At 38.0% G+C, this 20,813-nt stretch overlaps 1 protein-coding gene across 2 annotated transcripts in view; it reads right to left on the bottom strand.

Moving 5' to 3' along the window:
- Positions 1-3,465: 3,465 nt before the first annotated feature.
- MAPK6 (mitogen-activated protein kinase 6) overlaps positions 3,466-20,813 on the bottom strand; it is a 134,533-nt gene continuing 117,185 nt past the window's right edge. For both annotated transcript variants that reach the window (XM_053717480.1, XM_053717479.1), the window contains exons 4-6: positions 17,403-17,567; positions 17,121-17,322; positions 3,466-6,297 (exon numbers count right to left, since the gene is read on the bottom strand). In XM_053717480.1, the coding sequence (XP_053573455.1) occupies positions 5,208-6,297; positions 17,121-17,322; positions 17,403-17,567 (1,457 nt within the window). In that variant the 3' untranslated portion in view covers positions 3,466-5,207. The remainder of the gene's footprint in view (positions 6,298-17,120; positions 17,323-17,402; positions 17,568-20,813) is intronic.

Raw genomic sequence — 20,813 nt, 5'->3', positions numbered from 1 at the left:
TCTTACGAAATTTTTACAGTGTGTATAATAGACTGAAATAGCATTGCAACCACTTGCAAATGGATGATTAACCCCTTAGTTTCAAAACCGGATCAAAAAAACGATAAACGTTTTTAAACAGTCACAACCAACTGCCACAGCTCTGCTGTGGCCCTACCTGCCCATACAACGACTTTGGAAGGCACAAAAACCCTTTAGAGAGGTCCTATATGTTCAGGGGACTCCTTCAGGGAAGCTGGATGTCTAAAGCTGCAAAAACTACTAGGCCCCTCCCAACCTGTACTCACAGTGAGAGGGCCTTAAAAAACTATCCCTAGGCAAAATCTAGTCAGCCATGTGGAAAAACTGAGCCCCAGAATAAAGTTTTATCACCAATATATAATAAACGTTTATATACCTCAAGCAAACGTTATATCTATTCAGTAATGGGAGTAAATAACAAAAATATTACCCTTTACAGCAAGCATGATACCAGTCATTATTAAATCACTGTAATCATGCTTACCTTAAATAAATCCGGTATTGTCAGCATTTTCTAGCTTATCATCTCTCTAGAAAAATTTAAAACTGCACATACCTCAGAGCAGGAGACCCTGCACGCTATTCCCCCAGCTGAAGTTACCCATCTCTTCAGTTATGTGTGAGAACAGCAGTGGATCTTAGTTACAAGCTGCTAAGATCATCAAAAACCACAGGCAGACTCTTCTTCAACTTTCTGCCTGAGGCTAAAATAGTACAACTCCGGTACCATTTGAAAATAATAAACTTTTGATTGAAGATAAACTACATTAATGCACATCTAGCTACTTCCCTTTTCAAGAGCTGCAAGAGAATGACTGGGAGGTGGCAGTTGGGGGAGGAGCTGTATAGACAGCTCTGCTGTGGGTGATCCTCTTGCAGCTTCCTGTTGGGAAGGAGAATATCCCACAAGTAATGGATGAATCTGTGGACTGGATACACCTTACAAGAGAACTATATTAATACATAAACTGTACCCTATCAAGGGCACAGTTTGACAGTATCAGTCCCTTAGCTTATGGGGTCACTACATCATTGCTCCATTACTTGTATGTCTTTATAGCTTATCCAAGCAGTCTTTCCCTGTGCAATAAGTGCTTTAAAGAATACTAAACCGGGAAAATTATTGGTGGCTAAATGTAGCCACCAATCAGCACCCATGGTGCTGAACCAAAAATGGGCCAGCTCCTAATCTCAGATTTCTGCTTTCCAATACAGATAGCAAGAGAACATAGAAAATTTGATAAATAGGAGTAAATTAGAAAGTTGCTTAAAATTGCCTGCTCTGTCTCAATCATAAAAAAGGGACAGTCAAGTAAAAAAAAAAAAAAAAAATCTCATGTTTCAAATAGGGCATGTAATTGTAAACAACTTTCCAGTTTACATTGATTGCCAATTTTGCTTTGTTCTCTTTGTATTCTTAGTTGAAAGCTAAACCTAGGAAGGCTCATATGATAATTTCTATATCTCTCTATATATTTCTCTATGAGCAATGGCAAACATTCCTGGGTGTAAGCATAGTAGGTGTTCTATAGGTATGGTCAGGGCAGGTGGAGTTGCAGGAGTGCAGGTGTAAAATAGACTAGGTGTGCTTTGCAGCCCCCCATGCCACTGGTATTCAGACGTGTTTTTGGGTTTATTACATTATATTAGTCATTTTATTATTGATTCATGGGTGATGCCATGTTGTAACCTAGGTTTTCCCTGGTAAGGGCAGTTAGACATAACAAGACAGTGAAAGATTTTGTGGAAAATAGGCTTCTTAATGTCACTATCAGAGTTCCAACACAGCCTTGTTTGCATACACTCTTTCATGGTAGGTCTTAGATCTGTCCCTAATTATCCGAAGAAGAAAAAAAACATTGCAGCGCCTAATACTTTAGAGACACTCAGTTGGGCAAAGTAAATATATAATAAAAAACTGGTCTGGTGCTTATTTAATTGCAGATTACTCACTCCACTTTGAAAGGTCCATGGATCCTTCAGTAAAAATCCCCCCCACCCCGCTATCTATAGATAGGATCTTGATCATTCCTTCTTTTAGTATAGATAATGGGCCAGAGTATTAGAGTAACAATTGTGCATGTATGTATGCAAACCCCCAACTTTTTGCGGGACAGTCACGATTTTAGGGGTTGGTCCCGCATTGCCCCATACATTTAAAAAAATGTTTTAAATTCTATTGGGCCCATACTCAGAAGCAGCTGGCTTTGCTCTCCCAGGGTTAGATACCCGTTAGATTCTCTGTGGAAAAAGAAAGGTGTGTGGGTTAAGCAGGAGTAAGAAGGCTGTGTACCCTCTGACCTCAGGTAATGGCCTCTCTAACCTACCTCTGGTAGTGATGACGTCTAACACTTGGTGATAATACTAGCATGCCTTCAGTTTTATACGATGAGCAGTGCTAACACCAGGGTAACGAACAGTGGCAGCCTCAGACTGCCAGCTAATGTGCTTGCCAAGCCCAGGACCCCATACAATGGATTACAGATACCCATAAATGATGTAGTGTGTGTGTGTGTCTCTATCTGTAGCTATAAGAGCATGTGTGTGTGTATCTATATGTATGTTTATGCTATGTAGTTAGTGTGAGTGTCTGCATGTATAAGTGTATGCTATATAGTGTGTGTCTCTGCGTATATAAGTGTAATCTATGTAGTGTGTGTATCTTCATGAATAGGTTTATGCTATGTAGTGTGTGTATCTGCATGTATAAGTGTAAGCTATGGTGTGTGGGTATTTAAGCTATGTAATGTGTGTGTATGTATAAGTGTTTAAGTGTATGTTATGTAGTGTGTGTGTGTATCTGCATGTGTAAGTGTATACTATGTAGTGTGCTACTGTGCACACTTTAAAAGGCCAGCATCTAGAATATTAATGGGGAATGCAGAGGGCAGTTTTAAATAATCAATTATTCAATGTCCAATTAAGATAAAAATAGTTAGCACTGTCTCTGCAAAGGCTAATTAAATACATAGCTACACCAGTGGTTTGATCTTCGGTTTGATTTGCTGACTAAGTGTATTAAAATATATTACTTTATTTAGAATTTTAGCAAAAACCAATAAGCAATGCTTTTTCTGGGCTGCACAAGACTTTTCTTTTAGAGAAGCAAAATATTTGATAAAGTGAAAATAGACTATGAATGCACTTTTTAACCAATAATAGTTACTCATAACTAGTAGAGTAGTTGATGGTATGGAATAAATACAATAATAAAAATGTTATGAAACTATTAACATTTTAAACCTTCAAAATGCTAAATTGCAAACATAAATGAACATAGATATGATACAGTTTAATAGAATTATTTGAACAGCATTTTTCATTTTTCTAATAATAAAAATCCAATTTACTGTGGACTGAGCATGGGAAAGAAATGTGAAATGTAATAGTTGGTAAAACATCAATTCAATGCCCTTTCAAACAGGCAATAAATAAAAGGGATGCTTTCAAATTGGAGTGGTTCATTTTATTCTTTCAAAACTGTTTTTCTTTAGGTCCAAAGTGTAGAAGGTAAAAATGTCCACAAATCTTATGAAAAGCTGGCAGAAGGGAATTTTCACATTGGTTGATGTACCAGTATCAACCTCTCTCTATGCAATGTATAGGGGTGTTTTAGAAGAACAAATGCAATGAAAACATAAGATACATGTGTTATGGAACGCTAACGCAATTTGGGTTGGGTTCAAACTTAAAAAAAAGGGAACACTGGATTAGACCCTATGGATGGCACATACCATTTACTTCAAAGCTAGAAGACACTAAACAAGACATTTAACTGTTTAACCCATTTACAGATGTTAAACAGTTCACAAGTATTCATTTAATAAAAAAAATGGTCTAGCACAGCTTTATATTATTCCCTAAAATGTGCCTTTAACATGGAAAATGTCAAACCACAGTGTTAGAATAATGAGAAAGCTCCTAAAAAGTGTAATTGTTTTACAGTTTCTAAATGATTAATACAAATTTCCGAAATACTAAGACAATCCAAATCTTGCTGGCCAGGTTTATTTTGTTTCTTAAATATGGGAACCAATTGTACATAAATAGTATGCAAAATTCAAAGGCAAATCAAGTTTCCAGAGAATTCAGAATACTACATGCTATATTTTTTTCATGCAAGCTTGAAACAAAAATGATTCAGTAAAAACATACAGCAAAAGCTAAAAGAAAGACAAATCTTAACTTACAGTATTTTTGTACCACTATTACTCCCATGCACTCTATTTTAGCTTTATAAAATTAAAATAAAATAAAAAAGTTTAGACATTAAAATAAAGCTGTTCCTATTTTTTTCCATAGAGTTCGGTCAAGCACTTTGAAATTGCAAATTCCTATACACAGTGAACATTTTCCTTGAAATGAAGACATGGGGGCGAGCAGAGCGAAGTCTAGGCAGTAAGCCTAGTAATATGCAGATGTTAAATAAAAGACAAATAGTAACTATAGATCTAAACAGTTGTAAATGCATTTCAGAAACATTGATAGACTTTTATAAAGACATTTCTAAATGATAATAAATAAAATACTGCATATTAACACTTCACTACATAAGATGCATTCCAGAACATTTACAAATATATTTTTGCATTTTCACTCATTTAGGAAAAGCTACTACAATAATGCTGGCGTAACAGGTGCATGATGAATTGCACTAGAAGTGGCTAATGGTTGGCCACATACTGTCGTTACCTTGAGGTAGATAACACATGCGTACCAGCAAATGCATTCTTCAGTTGCTGCTGGTATCATGTGTTTTAAGAAATGGATATGAGAAAAAAAAAATATTATGAAACATGTTCACAAATGGGTATATTAGAAGGAAAAGGAAACTGACAATTCAATGCAATTATGTGAAGGTGACTCACTGTGTTAATATCAAGGCAAGATAATATGCTGAACAAAATGGCTCTATTATACTTCATTTAGTGCATTACCTGTCTCCACCTGCACTGCATTATTTTGTTGTAGATATACTTTTATTTACTTTTTTTTTTAATTTATTATGTGCAAATGCCATGCCAGTTTAAAATTAATGTGTAGAAATTAATTCAAGATTGTAAAAACAATGGTAAACAAAACTAAAAATGAAAACTGAATTAAATACTAAAATTACAATTCAAGTTAAAAAAATAAACACGATGAAATAATAAAAATTTTAAAAAAATGAAGAAATGGTGAGCGTTTTAATTCAGATGTTTAAGAATGCTGCTGTAGGTTTTATGTGGAACTTGAGGAGATTTAATTGTAGCGGGTGCCAGTAAGGGTTGAATTGCTTTAAGTGGTGAGTCAACAGGATTGTGAAACTGAGGAATATCTATGCAATCCAATTGCTTATTAAGCATTATGTCACCATTAAAATTCAATAGGCCTTCCTGTTCTTTACCAATAACCTTTCCATCATCTAATGGCTCAGTTTCTAACACATCTGACTCTACTTTCCTGCTAAAAAAATTATCTAGGTAACTTGTGTAAGTGTTTTCCTTCTCAACATGATCATCTTTCCTTACTTCACAACAAAACTGATCTATTAGGAAGCAGTCGTCCCCACTTACAAGTTGACTGTCCCAAGAACTTTGGTTTCGGACACCTAATTGTGCTAAGTTGGCCATTCCTTTCTCCTGTTTTTCTAGGCTTACAGACTTTGAGATTAAAGATTTCAATTCAAGTTGTGACACAGAGCTATTCAAGTCATTAAGTTTGTCAACATTATTTGACTCATGTTGCAAACTAAGCTGAATGGTACCTGCTATAAATGAATCAAAGTCAAATCCTTGGTGCTTTTCCCTTTCTTTCTCAACCAGCTGTTGAGACGCTTCTGCTAGAGCTATCTGAGCTTTCACTAAGCCATTTCTTTCACATTTAGACTTGCCCTTTTTATCTACTTTATCCTTGCTTTGCTCCTTCCAGTTAGAAAGATTTATGATAAGTTTTGGCTCATAATAATGGTTAACTTCACTCTCCCTCCAAACTAAGTTATCTAGGTAAGATGTTGATCGCATTTTATAGTTACAAGTGTGACTACATTCCAGATCACAATATTTGTTTTCATGGTGGTCTGGATATTGCCAGCAAGGCTCTGTAGAAAAGTGAGGGTCAAATGCAGGATCTTCCATATACTTCTCTCTGTCTCCATCCAGATATTTGCGTGGATCAACTAGTACTTCTTCCTCATCACTACCATCAGACAAAGCCCTTGGATCTCGCTGGACCTCATCAGATTCAAAATTATTATGGATAGGCAAATCATGATCTGATAATTGACTTTCGTGATACCTGTAAATACAATTAGAGCAAAGTTGACACTAAAAAAGTACCTCATGCTACTAGTAAATTAAAAAAAAATATATAAATAATTTTAGAATAAACTGATATACAAATTTTCAACATAATCATAGTTGAAGCATGTTCTAAACCAATGTTATTTACACACAAATATGTTCAAAATCATCATATACCCTCACAACCCATATGCTTTGTTATTGTTAAAGTGACTTTAAAGTTTAAAAAATTACGGCCCAGTATCTAAAAATAATCTTAAAAACAGGGGCATTTTAAATCAAACTTTACAAAGACGCTTAATTTTTACAATATTTACCACTGTTATGGTAAACACACTGCTGAACTTGCACGTATCTCCTACTTTCTATAGCAAAGCTATGACGAATCCGGCTTCCTCTAATCGATGCGTGCCCCACGACATAAACAGGGTATGCAGCGATTAGAGGAAGCCGGACAATGCTTCAAACAAATATGTTAATCAGATGAATGTTCCCAGTAACCATTTTAAACTTTATATCAGAATTGTTCATTATTGAATGCTTTAAAAATGTTCAAAATAGGAAAAAACTTAAGGAAACCACATACAAAATAGCAAAATTAAGGGGGATGGAGCCTACAACTGTTGCAAAAGGACGTGTTTGTGGGATTTTTGCTGTGCTTTCAGGGGTTATTTCTTCTTAGAATTGATTTATTATACTTAAGATTTTAGTTGAGGTACCCCCCCCAGATTCAGACGATTATTGGCAGTGAAAAGTGCTGCATTAATATGGAAACTGCTATTCTGGCCAACTTTAGCAACTTGCTGGAAGATTTTTGAACAGCCTTTTTAAAAGATCTAAATGAAGTGTTGCATTTTTCCTCTACTATTAAATGGCAGAGTTTACAGCCATTTCCTACCCTACAGAATTAGGCTCCAAGGATTGTGAGAGAGACTCTGATGAAAGGTATACCTTAGGCTGACTCCCCTAACTTGGAGCTACAGAGGCATGCATCGGAGACCTTAGAACTTATTGTAGTGGAGCATGATGCACTCTACTGACTGGAGACCCGCATTCATAGGCTGTGGAGAAGTATCTCAGCTGGATCGACTTGTGAGGCAGAACGACCTACTTACTTGGAGGGATGCAGCCAGCTCATCTGAGTGGGGTAAGGATACTCCAGAGGCTCAGTCTTTGACAGAAACACGAGAAAATTGTTCATTCTAGCACACAAAATCTGAAGATTCAAGAATGCTGTCTGCTACTTTCGACTACGAGACCCAGGCAAGGTTCAGCCTGCTTTTCTACTCCTAATGAGACAGTTTATGGCGAGTTGGAGTGGGCTAAGTGGATCGCTCTAGAGTGAGATAACGCGACCCTTTGGAATATCGCATCAGGAGAACAATTGGCTGAATTTTCAGTTCTCTGCTGGGACTCATTCGAACTTTCGTATAACCATAGTAGTACTTTAAGTTCAAGTACAGAATTTTATATTTGACCTGGTATGACATGAGACAGGCTGTAGTTCACCTAATCTATATTACTCTTAGGTCGTTTGTACTAAGATACAAATATCGTATAGCTATAACTGGGGTTTGACTGTCTTTTTTCAGTTGGAGAAGATATAGTAGCACAAATGGTCAGCGTTCCTGAAATATATTTCTCTTACTCATGTACTGCTTCTTTGAGGCGTTTTCAAGTGTCATTACCCTAAACTGTAATAAGTTTGTAGAACCTCATTACGCGAGGTACTTAAAAGAGCATGTTATTTAAAATACATGCAGTTAACCCCTTGAGTGTTATCTGGGGGCTCCCATCGACTCCCACCCCAGCGATCGAGACTGTATAGTGACAGGCATCGCCAGGGCTTCCCGTTACGTGCGGTGACGTCACGCACAATGATGTCACCATGCAACTATTTAAAAATAACAATTAACAAGATAGGAAAAGGGGGCATGCTGGTTAGAAGCCTGTATTTCAGGCATCTAAGCAGCTACAGACTCCCAAGACCCACCATTGGAAAGGTAATCGCCTAGCCTTTCCAAAAGCCTTGGGGATCTGGGAAACAGAAACAATAATAGTAAAAAAAACAAAACAAAAAAAATTAAATCCAGCTTAGCACTCAAAGGGTTAATATTGTCTCCGTCTCAGTGAACTAGCCCTAGAACATATAACCTACCTGGATTCACATCTATACACCCATATAATGCTTTCACCTATGTTTTAAATTTAAAGGCTCTCTGTAATAGACCATATGATTTTAAAAAGGAGACTGCTGTGCCATCCCTTTGCATTTATCAACTTATTATATAATTTGAGATATTATTCAATTGCTACTATGTTGGTTTATCATTGAGAAATGTTTCTCAATTTTCTGGGCACTCAGATTCATATTAGCTACCAAAGAATTGACTATGTCATATTGTCAATCAGACCAGGTCACTTAAATAAATGTGAGTCTGTTCATATAAAGTATGTAATACTATCCATCTTGTGCCGGGTTTTTTTTCCAATATAGCTTATTCCCTGCTACACAGAGGCTAGTATGTCTCCAAAGCCTCTTAATGAAGAGATTTAAGAATGTTATGGGACTTTACACATACATGGAGCTTGAGTATTCTATTTAATTGACCCAAAACATTATTTCCTCTTAGTGAGCTGGCTGCCAGAGAGTTTGTTAATTTATATTATATGTGTTATGCTTTAGGGCAGTGCTTTCCAAACTGTGTGTCGGCAGCAGTGTGTAGGTGTGTCCCTGCTTCAGCACAAATTTTTTAAATTTTTTTATTTTTTTGGTTTCCGACTTTCTGCCTGCCTGCTACGCATATCACATGGTTGACACGTGATTGATACCTAGTGGGTCACAGATCATCTTAACCAATTGGCGCAGCTCAGTGAGAACTGAAACTATTCCCATTGGCGGCTTTGGCGGGACATTGGCTCCTGACTGCACGTGAAGTCTCATTAATTGGCTCGTGACTGCATGTATAGTTAGTGAGTGGGACAGCAGTGTGTTTGCAGCATGGGCAGTATTCAGTCAGACTCACGGAGCTGAGCTGAAGTCAGAAGTCACAGTGAGGTATTTTTGCAGCTAGCTCCCAGTAGTGCATTGCTGCTCCTGCTCTTGATATATGGATAGGAAGTTGAAGCTTAAAAATGCGAGTGTCTTTATCTAATATTTCACTAAATATTCAGAAACTGTGTTCATCCTATCAACCTCATACATCCCATTAAAATAGTAAGTAGCTATTGGTGATATTAAACTTATTTTTAATTCTTGCACATACATACTGTTACTTGTAAAAACATTTAATTATTATATAACTAGTCCTAAAGCCCGTTCACACGGGCCGTGTTGTGTTATATTATTCTCTCTCTCTCGTCGGGTGGGTGGGTGTGCAATCAGCTGTGCTCTTCCACTTGCCGGGTCCTCGCGCTGCGGTCAGGTCGGGTGGGTGCGCGTGCGATCAGCTGTGCTCTTCCACTTGCCGGGTCCTCGCGCTGCTGTCAGGTCGGGTGGGTGCGCGTGCGATCAGCTGTCTAAGGCCAAGTGTTTGTCTGTACTGCGCATGACGGCTTCAGACAAACACTTGTCTTTTACAATATAGGATTTATGTATGTGTACGTATATCTTAAAACAAGTTAGTTTAACCTCCTTTTTGCTACTACAACTGAATTAATTACTGTGTCGCGAAATGATGTAGGTCTAAAAAGTGTGTCACCAACATGAAAAGTTTGGAAAGCTCTGCAATAGATAATAAACAGTCACAGTCATGTGATTAGGGGGCTGGAAGAAGGTTCCTAGATACAAGGTAATCAGAGGTAAAAAGTATATTCATATAACTGTGTTGGTTATGCAAAACTGGGGAATGGGTAATAAAGGGATTATCTATCTTTTAAAACAATAACAATTCTATGGTAGACTGTCCCTTTAAATGCTCATCTATACCTTGCATTCTTATGATTATACCCAATACATATGTCTAATGTTTTAAATTTGTCAATTATTTTTCCCACCAATTAAAGGAAATTTATGCTTACCCGATAAATTTATTTCTTCTACGATACGACGAGTCCACGGATTCATCCTTACTTGTGGGATATTATTCCCCTGCTAACAGGAAGTGGCAAAGAGCACCTCAGCAGAGCTGTATATATAGCTCCTCCCTTCTCTCTACCCCCAGTCATTCGACCGAAGGTATAGGAAGGGAAAAGAAAAAGCTAAAAGGTGCAGAGGTGACTTTAGTTTTGAAAACAAAAATTTAATATGTCTAATATGACAGGGAGGGCCGTGGACTCGTCGTATCTTAGAAGAAAATCAATCAGGTAAGCATAAATTTCCTTTTCTTCTACTAGATACGAGTCCACGGATTCATCCTTACTTGTGGGATACAATACCAAAGCAACAGGACACGGATGAACGGGAGGGACAAGACAGATACCTAAACAGAAGGCACCACTGCTTGAAGAACTTTTCTCCCAAAAATAGCCTCAGAAGAAGCAAAAGTATAAAATTTGTAAAATTTGTAAAAAGGTATGAAGGGAGGACCATGTCGCAGCCTTACAAATCTGTTCAACAGAAGCGTTGTTTTTAAAAGCCCATGTGGAAGCCACCGCTCTAGTAGAATGAGCTGTAATTTTTTCAGGAGGCTGCTGTCCAGCAGTCTCATATGTCAAACGGATGATGCTTTTCAGCCAAAAAGAAAGAGGTAGCTGTAGCTTTTTGACCCCTACCCTTTCCAGAATAAGCAACAAATAGAGAAGATGTTTGACGGAAATCCTTGGTCGAATGTAAGTAAAATTTCAATGCACGAACCACGTCCAAATAATGTAACAGACGCTCCTTCTTAGGAGGATTAGGACACAGAGAAGGAACAACAATTTCCTGATTAATATTGTTATTTGAAACAACCTTAGGAAGGAATCCAGGTTTTGTACGCAAAACCACCTTATCCGAATGGAATATAAGATAAGGCGAGTCGCATTGTAATGCAGAGAGCTCAGAAACTCTTCGAGCAGAAGAGATAGCAACTAAAAACAAAACTTTCCAAGATACAAGCTTAATATCAATGGAATGCATGGGTTCAAACGGAACCCCTAGAAGAACATTGAGAACTAAATTCAAACTCCATGGCGGAGCAACAGGTTTAAACACAGGCTTGATTCTGACTAAAGCCTGACAAAAAGACTGAACGTCTGGGACATCCGCCAGACACTTGTATAGTAAAATTGACCAAGCAGAAATTTGTCCCTTTAAAGGAACTAGCCGATAATCCCTTCTCCAATCCTTCTTGGAGAAAAGACAAAATCCTAGGAATCCTAACCCTACTCCATAAGTAGCCCTTGGATTCGCACCAATAAAGATATTTACGCCATATCTTATGGTAAATTTTCCTAGTAACAGGCTTCCGAGCCTGAATCAAGGTATCAATGACCGACTCAGAGAATCCCCGCTTACATAAAATCAAGCGTTCAATCTCCAGCTGCAGAGAATTTAGATTTGGATGTTGGAACGGACCTTGAATGAGAAAGTCCTGTCTCAGTTGCAGTTTCCACGGTGGCAGAGATGACACACTAGATCTGCATACCAAGTCCTGCGTGGCCACACAGGCGCTATTAAGATTACCGAAGCCCTCTCCTGTTTGATTCTGGCAATCAGACAAGGCAGGAGAAGAAAAGGAGGAAACACATAAGCCAGGTTGAACGACCAAGGTACTGCTAGAGCATCTATCAGTACTGCTTGGGGATCCCTTGATCTGGACCCGTAACAAGGAAGTTTGTCATTCTGACGAGATGCCATCAGATCCAATTCCGGTGTGCCCCATTGATTGATCAATGCCGCAAACACCTCCGGATGGAGCTCCCACTCCCCCGGATGAAAAGTCTGACGACTTAGAAAATCTGCTTCCCAGTTCTCTACTCCTGGGATATAGATTGCTGATAGATGGCAAGAGTGAGTCTCCGCCCATCGAATTAACTTGGAAACCTCTATCATCACTAGAGAACTCTTTGTTCCTCCTTGATGATTGATATATGCTACAGTCGTGATATTGTCCGACTGGAATCTTATGAATTTGGCCAAAGCCAACTGAGGCCACGCTTGAAGCGCGTTGAATATTGCTCTCAGGTCCAGAATATTGATTGGTAGTAGGGACTCCTCCCGAGTCCAAACACCGTAAGAGGCTGACGTCCGTCGTCACTATGACCCATGCTGGCCTGCGGAAGCACATTCCCTGAGACAGACGATCCTGTGACAACCACCAAAGAAGAGAGAGTCTCTGGTCTCTAGATCCAGATTTATCTGAGGAGATAAATCAGCATAGTCCCCATTCCACTGTCTGAGCATGCACAGCTGCAGTGGTCTGAGATCTAAGCGAGCAAACTGAACAATCTCCATTGCCGCTACCATTAATCCAAGGCCATCTATACACTGCGCCACTGATGGCCGAGGAATTGACTGAAGTACTCAGCAAGTAGTCAGGATTTTTGACTTTTTGACCTCTGTCAGAAATATTTTCATGTCTACCGAGTCTATCAGAGTTCCTAAGAATGGAACTCTTGACAGTGGAACTAGTGAACTCTTTTGTATATTCACCTTCCACCCGTGAGTTCTTAGAAAAGCCAACACAATGTCCATATGAGATTTGGCTAAATGGTAATTTGACGCCTGAATCAAAATATCGTCCAGATAGGGCGCCACTGCTATGCCCCGCGGCCTTAGAACCGCCAGAAGGGACCCTAGCACCTTTGTGAAGATTCTGGGAGCTGTGGTACCCAAAGGGGAGGGCCACAAACTGGTAGTGTTTGTCCAGGAAGGCGAACCTGAGGAACTGGTGATGATACGCATTCTTCAAGTCCACGGTAGTCATATATTGACCCTCCTGGATCATTGGTAAAATAGTTCGTATGGTCTCCATCTTGAACTATGGGACTCTGAGAAATTTGTTTAGGCATTTGAGATCTAAAATCGGTCTGAAGGTTCCCTCTTTTTTGGGAACCACAAACAGATTTGAGTAAAACCCCTGCCCCTGTTCTAGTGTCTTCTACACAGCGTAAAAACACCTGTCTTTTTGTCTGGTTTACAGACAAAGTGAAAGATGAAATCTTCCCCTTGGGAGAAAATCCTTGAACTCTAGTCGATACCCCTGGGTCACGATTTCTAATGCCCAGGGATCCTGAACGTCCCTTGCCCACGCCTGAGCAAAGAGAGAAAGTCTGCCCCTACTAGATCCGGTCCCGGATCGGGGGCTGCCCCTTCATGCTGTCTTGGTAGCAGCAGCGGGCTTCTTGGCCTGTTTACCTTTATTCCAGGTCTGGTTAGGTCTCCAGACTGACTTTGATTGTGCAAAATTCCCCTCCTGCTTTGTGGCGGAGGAGGAAGTAGAGTGTCCAACCTTTAAAGTTTCGAAAGTTACAAAAATTATTTTGTTTGGCCCCCATTTTAACCGTCTTGTCCTGAGGAAGGGCATGACCTTTACCTCCAGTAATGTCGGAAATGATCTCCTTAAGTTCAGGCCCGAATAGGGTCTTACCTTTAAAAGGAATAGCTAAAAGTTTAGATTTTGATGACACATCAGCAGACCAAGACTTAAGTCATAACGCTCTATGCGCTAAAATGGCAAAGCCTGCATTCTTTGCCGCTAATTTAGCCATTTGAAAAGCAGCATCGGTAATAAAAGAATTAGCCAGCTTGAGAGCCTTAATTCTATCCAAAATATCATCTAATGGGGTCTCAACCTTAAGAGACTCCTCTAGAGCCTCAAACCAAAAGCTGCTGCAGTAGTTACTGGAACAATGCACGCTATAGGTTGCAGAAGAAAACCCTGATGAATAAACAATTTCTTTAAAAGACCCTCTAATTTTTTTATCCATAGGATCTTTGAAAGCACAACTGTCCTCAATAGGTATAGTTGTACGTTTAGCCAGGGTAAAATATCTCCCTCCACCAGACAGTCTGCCACGAATCCCGAATGGTGTCAGATATGGGAAACATTTTCTTAAAAGTAGGAGGGGGAGAGAACGGAACGCCTGGTCTATCCCATTCCTTAGTAACAATGTCCGAAATCCTTCTAGGAACTGGAAAAACAGTGTAAGTAGGGACCTCTAGATATTTATCCATTTTACACAATTTCTCTGGTGGAATTACAATAGGGTCACAATCATCCAGAGTCGCTAAAACCTCCCAGAGTAGCAAGCGGAGGTGTTCAAGCTTCAACTTAAAGGCCGTCACTTATGAGTCTGTTTGAGGGAACTTCTTTCCTGAGTAAGCTCTCCCTCAGACAGCAATTCCCCCACCCCCAAATCAGAACACTGTGAGGGTACATCAGAGGGCTCAGCATTTACTCTAATACCTGACCTACTGCGCTTACCCTGTAAACCCAGCAGTTTAGATAATACCTCTGTAAGGGTAGTAGACATAACTGCAGCCATATCTTGCAGGGTAAAAGAATTAGACGCACTAGAAGTACTAGGAGTCGCTTGGGCGGGCGTTAAAGGTTGTGACACTTGGGGAGAATTGGATGGCATAACCTGATTCTCTTCAGACTGATTATCATCCCGAGACATACTTTTATCACCTAAAATATGTTCTTTGCAAAGTAAGGCCCTTTCAGTACATGAGGGACACATTTTAAAGTGGGGGTTCCACAGTGGCTTCTAAAACACATAGAACATTGACTTTCCTCAATGCCAGACATGAACAGACTAGCAATAACCACAAAAAGTCTTGAAAACACTTTATTTAGTGAAAAAAACAACAATTTGAAAAACGGTACTGCGCCTTTAAGAGTAAAAAAAAAGCGTAAAATTTCTCCAAAACTGCTCTAAAATGTTATAATTATCACAATTTTAGTATAAATGTGTCTTATCTTGCCAGCTAAGATTGAACCACAAGTAAGGTATACTTAACCCTTAATAGAAAAAAACGTTACACAAAAACGTTATGAAAATTAAGATTGCAACCCCCTGCACCTCGCCACAGCTCTACTGTGGCGCCTACCTGCCCTCAGGGGTCTGATAAACCACTCTATCACTTTGTTTTGGCTAAATCTTCAGTTTAGGCCCACCGGAGCTGAAGCTTGCTGCCTTCATAGAAATTTCAACTGCGCATCTGAGGCGCGAAATTAGGCCCCGCCCATACATATTGATGTCTTTTTGCCTAATAAAATCGCTTTAAAGCGGTCTAGAAACTAGCCATGTGGGTTTTTCATATTCCCAATCCACCACTGTAAGCCATGTGAAACCCTCCAGTGCCATCAAAAATAAAATGTTTGCTCATAAAAACGTTATGATGCCCTCTAAGCATAAAACCATTTTGTCTCAAAACATTGTTACCAGTGTCAACCAATTTTTAGCCCATAATATACAGGTCCCAGTAATACCCCTTCTATTAAATGTAGGATTACTGCTTACCCCTTTCCTTATGGGAACAATGTCAGCCAGTTCTGAAATAAGTCTCTCCAGAAAAATATGACTGACCATACCTCAATGCTTGTAGCATGAAAAACGTTCCTCACACTGAAGCTTCTCAAGTACTCCTCAGCCATTCTGTGGGAACTACTCTGGATCTTAGTGACAACTGCTAAGATCATCAGTCTCCAGGCAGAAATCTTCATCCATCTGCTACCTGAGAAAAAATAGCACTCACCAGTACCATTTAAAATAAAAAAAAAAGTCTTGCTTGAAGAAAATAAAAACTATCATATTAACACCTTTCACTTTACCTCTTCCTATTACTTAGTATAGGCAAAGAGAATGACTGGGGGTGGAGAGAAGGGAGGAGCTATATATATACAGCTCTGCTGTGGTGCTCTTTGCCACTTCCTGTTAGCAGGAAGAGAATATCCCACAAGGATGAATCCGTGGACTCGTATCTAGTAGAAGAAATATCTCAATGTTGATTCTCAGAAATACTATAAGTCAACATTAGAATATTACATTTAAAAGCATTACTTACATATTCTTGAATGTATATGAAACCCAAAAAATGTATTTCAAGATTCAGATAGAGCATGCATTTTAAAAACAAAAAAAAATAAAACACACCTTTCTAAATTTACTTCTATTAATTTTTCTTCATTCTCTTGGTATCTTGTTGAAAAGCAGGCACGTAAGCTTAGGAGCCAACCCATTTCTGGAGCACTATATGACAGTAGTTTTGCAAGAATGTTATCCATTTGCAACAGCACTAGATGGTAGCACTATTTCCTGTCATGTAGTGCTCCAGATGCCTACCTAGGTATTTCTTCAACACAGAACATGAGAACGAAGCAAAGTTGATAATAGAAGTAAATTGGAAACTTTTCTAAAATGGCAGGCTGTCTATGATCACAAAATACATTTAGTGCTTAATTTCCCTTTAAATTAAAAGATCACATTCATTTGTAGCAAATAATACCATAATGCAAACATTTATCAAGAGTAGACAGAAGCAATCAACGTTTGTTATAAACAAATGCTCTGAAACATTCCCTTACTTTGGCAAAAGAAGAAGGACGCTGATGTTACTCTTGGTATTAACTAGATCATCACCCTTAGTTTGAAAAAAACATGATCTACCTCTGAACTATAAAATGTCCATGTAAGCACCTTCCAATCATTTTCACCAAGATACCAAATACAATGTACATATGAAAAATAACTACACAAGAGGCAAATGATGCTGCAAGGGAGCACAACAAATATTTCATGCTGGTTTAAAATTTCAATACCTCAATAGATTTTACCTTGTTCACCATGAACATTTAAAACAATAAGTTGCTACTGTCAAGAAAGAAAATGTGTATTCATGTCTATCCATTTAAGGTCAAGACTAAAATAAAAAGTATATTTTTAGTTTACCTTTCCCAGTTATAAATGTGGCTATGACTGTCATCCATCAATAATATATCGTCTACCTCATCTTCAATATGAAACGGATGGTTGGAAATTGGCTCATCCATGGGATAAGAATAGATACTCATATATGGGTGGGATAGGGCTTCTTCTGCAGTTAGCCTGTCCATAGGGCTAAACGTCAGAATTTGTTCTAAGAAATCCAGAGCTGTAAGATGGGACAAACATCAGTATACACAGATATTTTATCGTCTTTAAGGGTTTAACACAGACTTAAGCATACTTTACCTTCAGAACTAATGCCAGGAAGTAATTGTGTTAAAGGCTTATGTGGCTCCGACATGTCATTTTTGATGTAAACTGGGATTACACTGAGAAGTTCCTGACGGTCTTCTTCATGAACAACAGGTATTGATTCTAAAATAAGCTGCATCTGTTCAAGCTCATGTGCACCTTAAGGCAAAAGGAAAACATGGTTACACTTTAATACCTAATTTCAAGTAGCTTAAAAAGGGACAGTCAAGTCCAAAATAAAAAATGATTTAAATAGGGAATGTAATTTTAAACAACTTTCCCATTTACTTTTATTACCAATTTTGATTTGTTCTCTTTGTATTCTTAGTTGAAAGCTAATTCTAGGAGGTTCATATGCTAATATCTTAGACATTGAAGAATGCCTCTAATCTAAATGCATTTTGAACACTAGAGGGCATTAGTTCATGTGTTTCATATAGATAACATTGAGCTCATGCACGTGAAGTTACCCTGGAGCCAGCACGGACTGGCTGAAATGCAGGTCTGTCAAAATAACTGAAATAAGGGGGCAATCTGAGGAGGCTTGGATACAAGGTAATCACAGAGGTAAAAAGTGTATTTCTAGAACAGTGTTGGTTATGCAAAACTGGGGAATGGGTAATAAAAGGGATTATCTTTCTTTTTAAACAACAAAAATGTTGGTGTTGACTGTCCCTTTAAATAATAAAAAAAAAAAAATACAACTATAGAGGGCAACCAACATACATGCATGTTGCAACCAAATTACCAACTGCCAAGTTAAATATACATATATCAAACGTATTTTGTTAGGAAGCTCACAAAACAAACACTAATAATCATTGGTCTATGTTTAGAGGCCCAAAAGGACTGTAAGTCCAATGAATCACAAACCCCACCATAGGCATTGCTAGGAAAATATCACTACAGATCAAGTGGAAAAATATACTAGCCTTTTCAATTATACATAAGGAAAACACTGCTTCATATTTATGTACCACATTTTGTTTTTAAACTAGTCAAAAGACTTGTAGTAATTGCGAGTCCTGCCTGATAGACATCAATATGACAGTGACAAACATGGCATGATAGTAATATATAATGGGAGTGCTGGTCCCCCAAGAAATTAGGTCATGAAAAGAAGTAGGGAGGGGGCAATATGAAGTGGGAAAGGTAGAGATGGAAGAACGCAAGAATTAAACAACTTGGGGAGATTATATAGAAAAAGAAAGAACAGTACGGACTACAAACAAAAGTATAAATGCAAAAGCTGGTTATGGTGTTCAGAAGTCACTCAAACACTGAACCTAGTGGTAGAAATTAAAATTAGGTAAGAAAAGGAATATTAGTGCCAGAGGATGAAATTTAATAAAAAAACAAAAACTTGTAAACAGTTTACTTTCATACCATCATGCCACTACAATGAATTTGAATTTAAAACAAGAATTAACGTTAAACGCAATAAAACATTTGTGAATTATTTTATTTTTTAAAAAGTACACATTTTTGTTTTAGAAAGTCTGCAATTTATTTACCTTTGCAACACATTAAAATTGCATTAAAAAAAAAATATAAAACCAGCGTTTCACTGTGGTAATAAAAAAAAAAAAAATGCACTAAGCAGTGGGTTTTAACTTAACCCCTTCCTGCCAGTACCAATTTGTTACATCTGAACAAAGTTCCGATGTAAACAAAATTAGTAAAAAAAAATTGAAATCACCTGAGTTCAACTGACTTGAAATGATAGGATCAGGTCTGGGGGGAGTGCCTATGACGCTAGGAACGCCCTCCAGTCCGCAATCCCAGTTGCAAGCCATAGCTGCTTCAGTACAGTAGAACGGCTAGGACGTTCCATCCCATCCTAACGGCTCTAAAGCCCAGCGCAGTTAGGACGGCATGGAATGTCCTAAAGGCGTTAAATAATTAATACACATTGAAGTGATTTCCATCAATTTGAAAGGCTTTTACCTTTTATTTTTTAACTTCATTTGTGCAGGGTCCATTACGTCCCGTCACAGCCCCACAAGGGGTTGGGGTCTCTACAGGAAGGCATATATAGCTTGATAATAGCGCAACATGAGCTGGCTTATTACATTAATTCTAGAGAAATAGTCAATTTCTTGCCAATGCAGAATGCAATTTAAAGTGATATCGAACCCAACTTTATTCTTTTATAATTCAGATAGATCTAGAGACAGAGACACTGGCCACTAGATGTTCTTCTTGGATCCTAAATTTTAAACAGATTTGTTGACCCTAGAAATGTGTAATAGATCATACAATTTTGAACAACTTTCCAATTTACTTCTATCAGAATCAGGAAAGAAAAATATTTTGGATTTCATTTCTTTTAAGTTCTCAACATATCAGCTTCCTTAGGCCAGGGTTAAACTAAGAATTTTTTAAGTGCTCATTTTGCAAGAAAACAAGTAAAATGCTCTTTTTTTAATTTATTTAACACAATAGGTTGCTTTCATGTTTACTATAAACACAAGCACAAAACCCAAATACAGAATTCCGAAATCCAAACTTTTTTTTTTTTTTATAATATATAAAATGATGAAAAATTACACAATCTTCTCTACCTGTGTCTTTGGTTTGATGTTTGTGTTCTAAAAACAAAATAGTCTACATTTATTTAAAACAACAAATATTACCTGATATACAACACTGTACTATATTTCTGAGTGTATACAAAAGTGTACATGATACTTCATATAAAACTACCTTTAGGTTACAGGTATAAACTGTATTAAGATATGTAAATATTGCCTAAACGACAAGATGTTTACACTTGGTTCCATCCCCTCTCCAAACTGTCCCATTTTACAAATGCAAACATTCCAAAACCAAATGATTCCGAAATCCAACATTTTCTAGTTCCAAAGAGTTTGGATAAAGTGTTTTCTACCTTCTTTTAGTTGGGGGGGGGGGGGGGGGGGGGAGAAGAGAGAGAGAATATAACACTGCTTCATATCCCTTTAAATTTCCCTTGGAGAACTAGACAAAAATTATTGGTTATTACACCATATTCAAAGCCAACTGTCTGTTCTGAGTAAACTGTCAATATACAACTAAACTGCTTAAATACTTTACCCATTTTGGATTTATCATCCAAATTTTAGACGTAACACAATGAATGACCTTTTTAATTTTCCTTTGCTACACACTTTTAGTGCCTCTATTATCTTTTATTACTGGTCTCAAAGGAATATCCTCCACAAACTGCCTGGCATGGAAACACCAAGAAAGATTTTATTTACTTAAAGGGTCATTATACCCAAATGTTGAAACACTTTAAAGTGATACAGCATAGCTGTAAAAAGCTGACTAGAAAATATCACCTGAACATCTCTATGTAAAAAAAAAAAATAAAAAAAAAAAAAAATAGATATTTTACCTCAAATAGTCCGAAGTAGTCACACC

This window comes from Bombina bombina, chromosome 6 (genome assembly GCF_027579735.1).
Source record: "Bombina bombina isolate aBomBom1 chromosome 6, aBomBom1.pri, whole genome shotgun sequence".
Classification (NCBI taxonomy): domain Eukaryota; kingdom Metazoa; phylum Chordata; class Amphibia; order Anura; family Bombinatoridae; genus Bombina; species Bombina bombina.
Note: the sequence above shows the minus strand (reverse complement) of the source record. Positions and strands in the feature narration are given on the sequence as shown.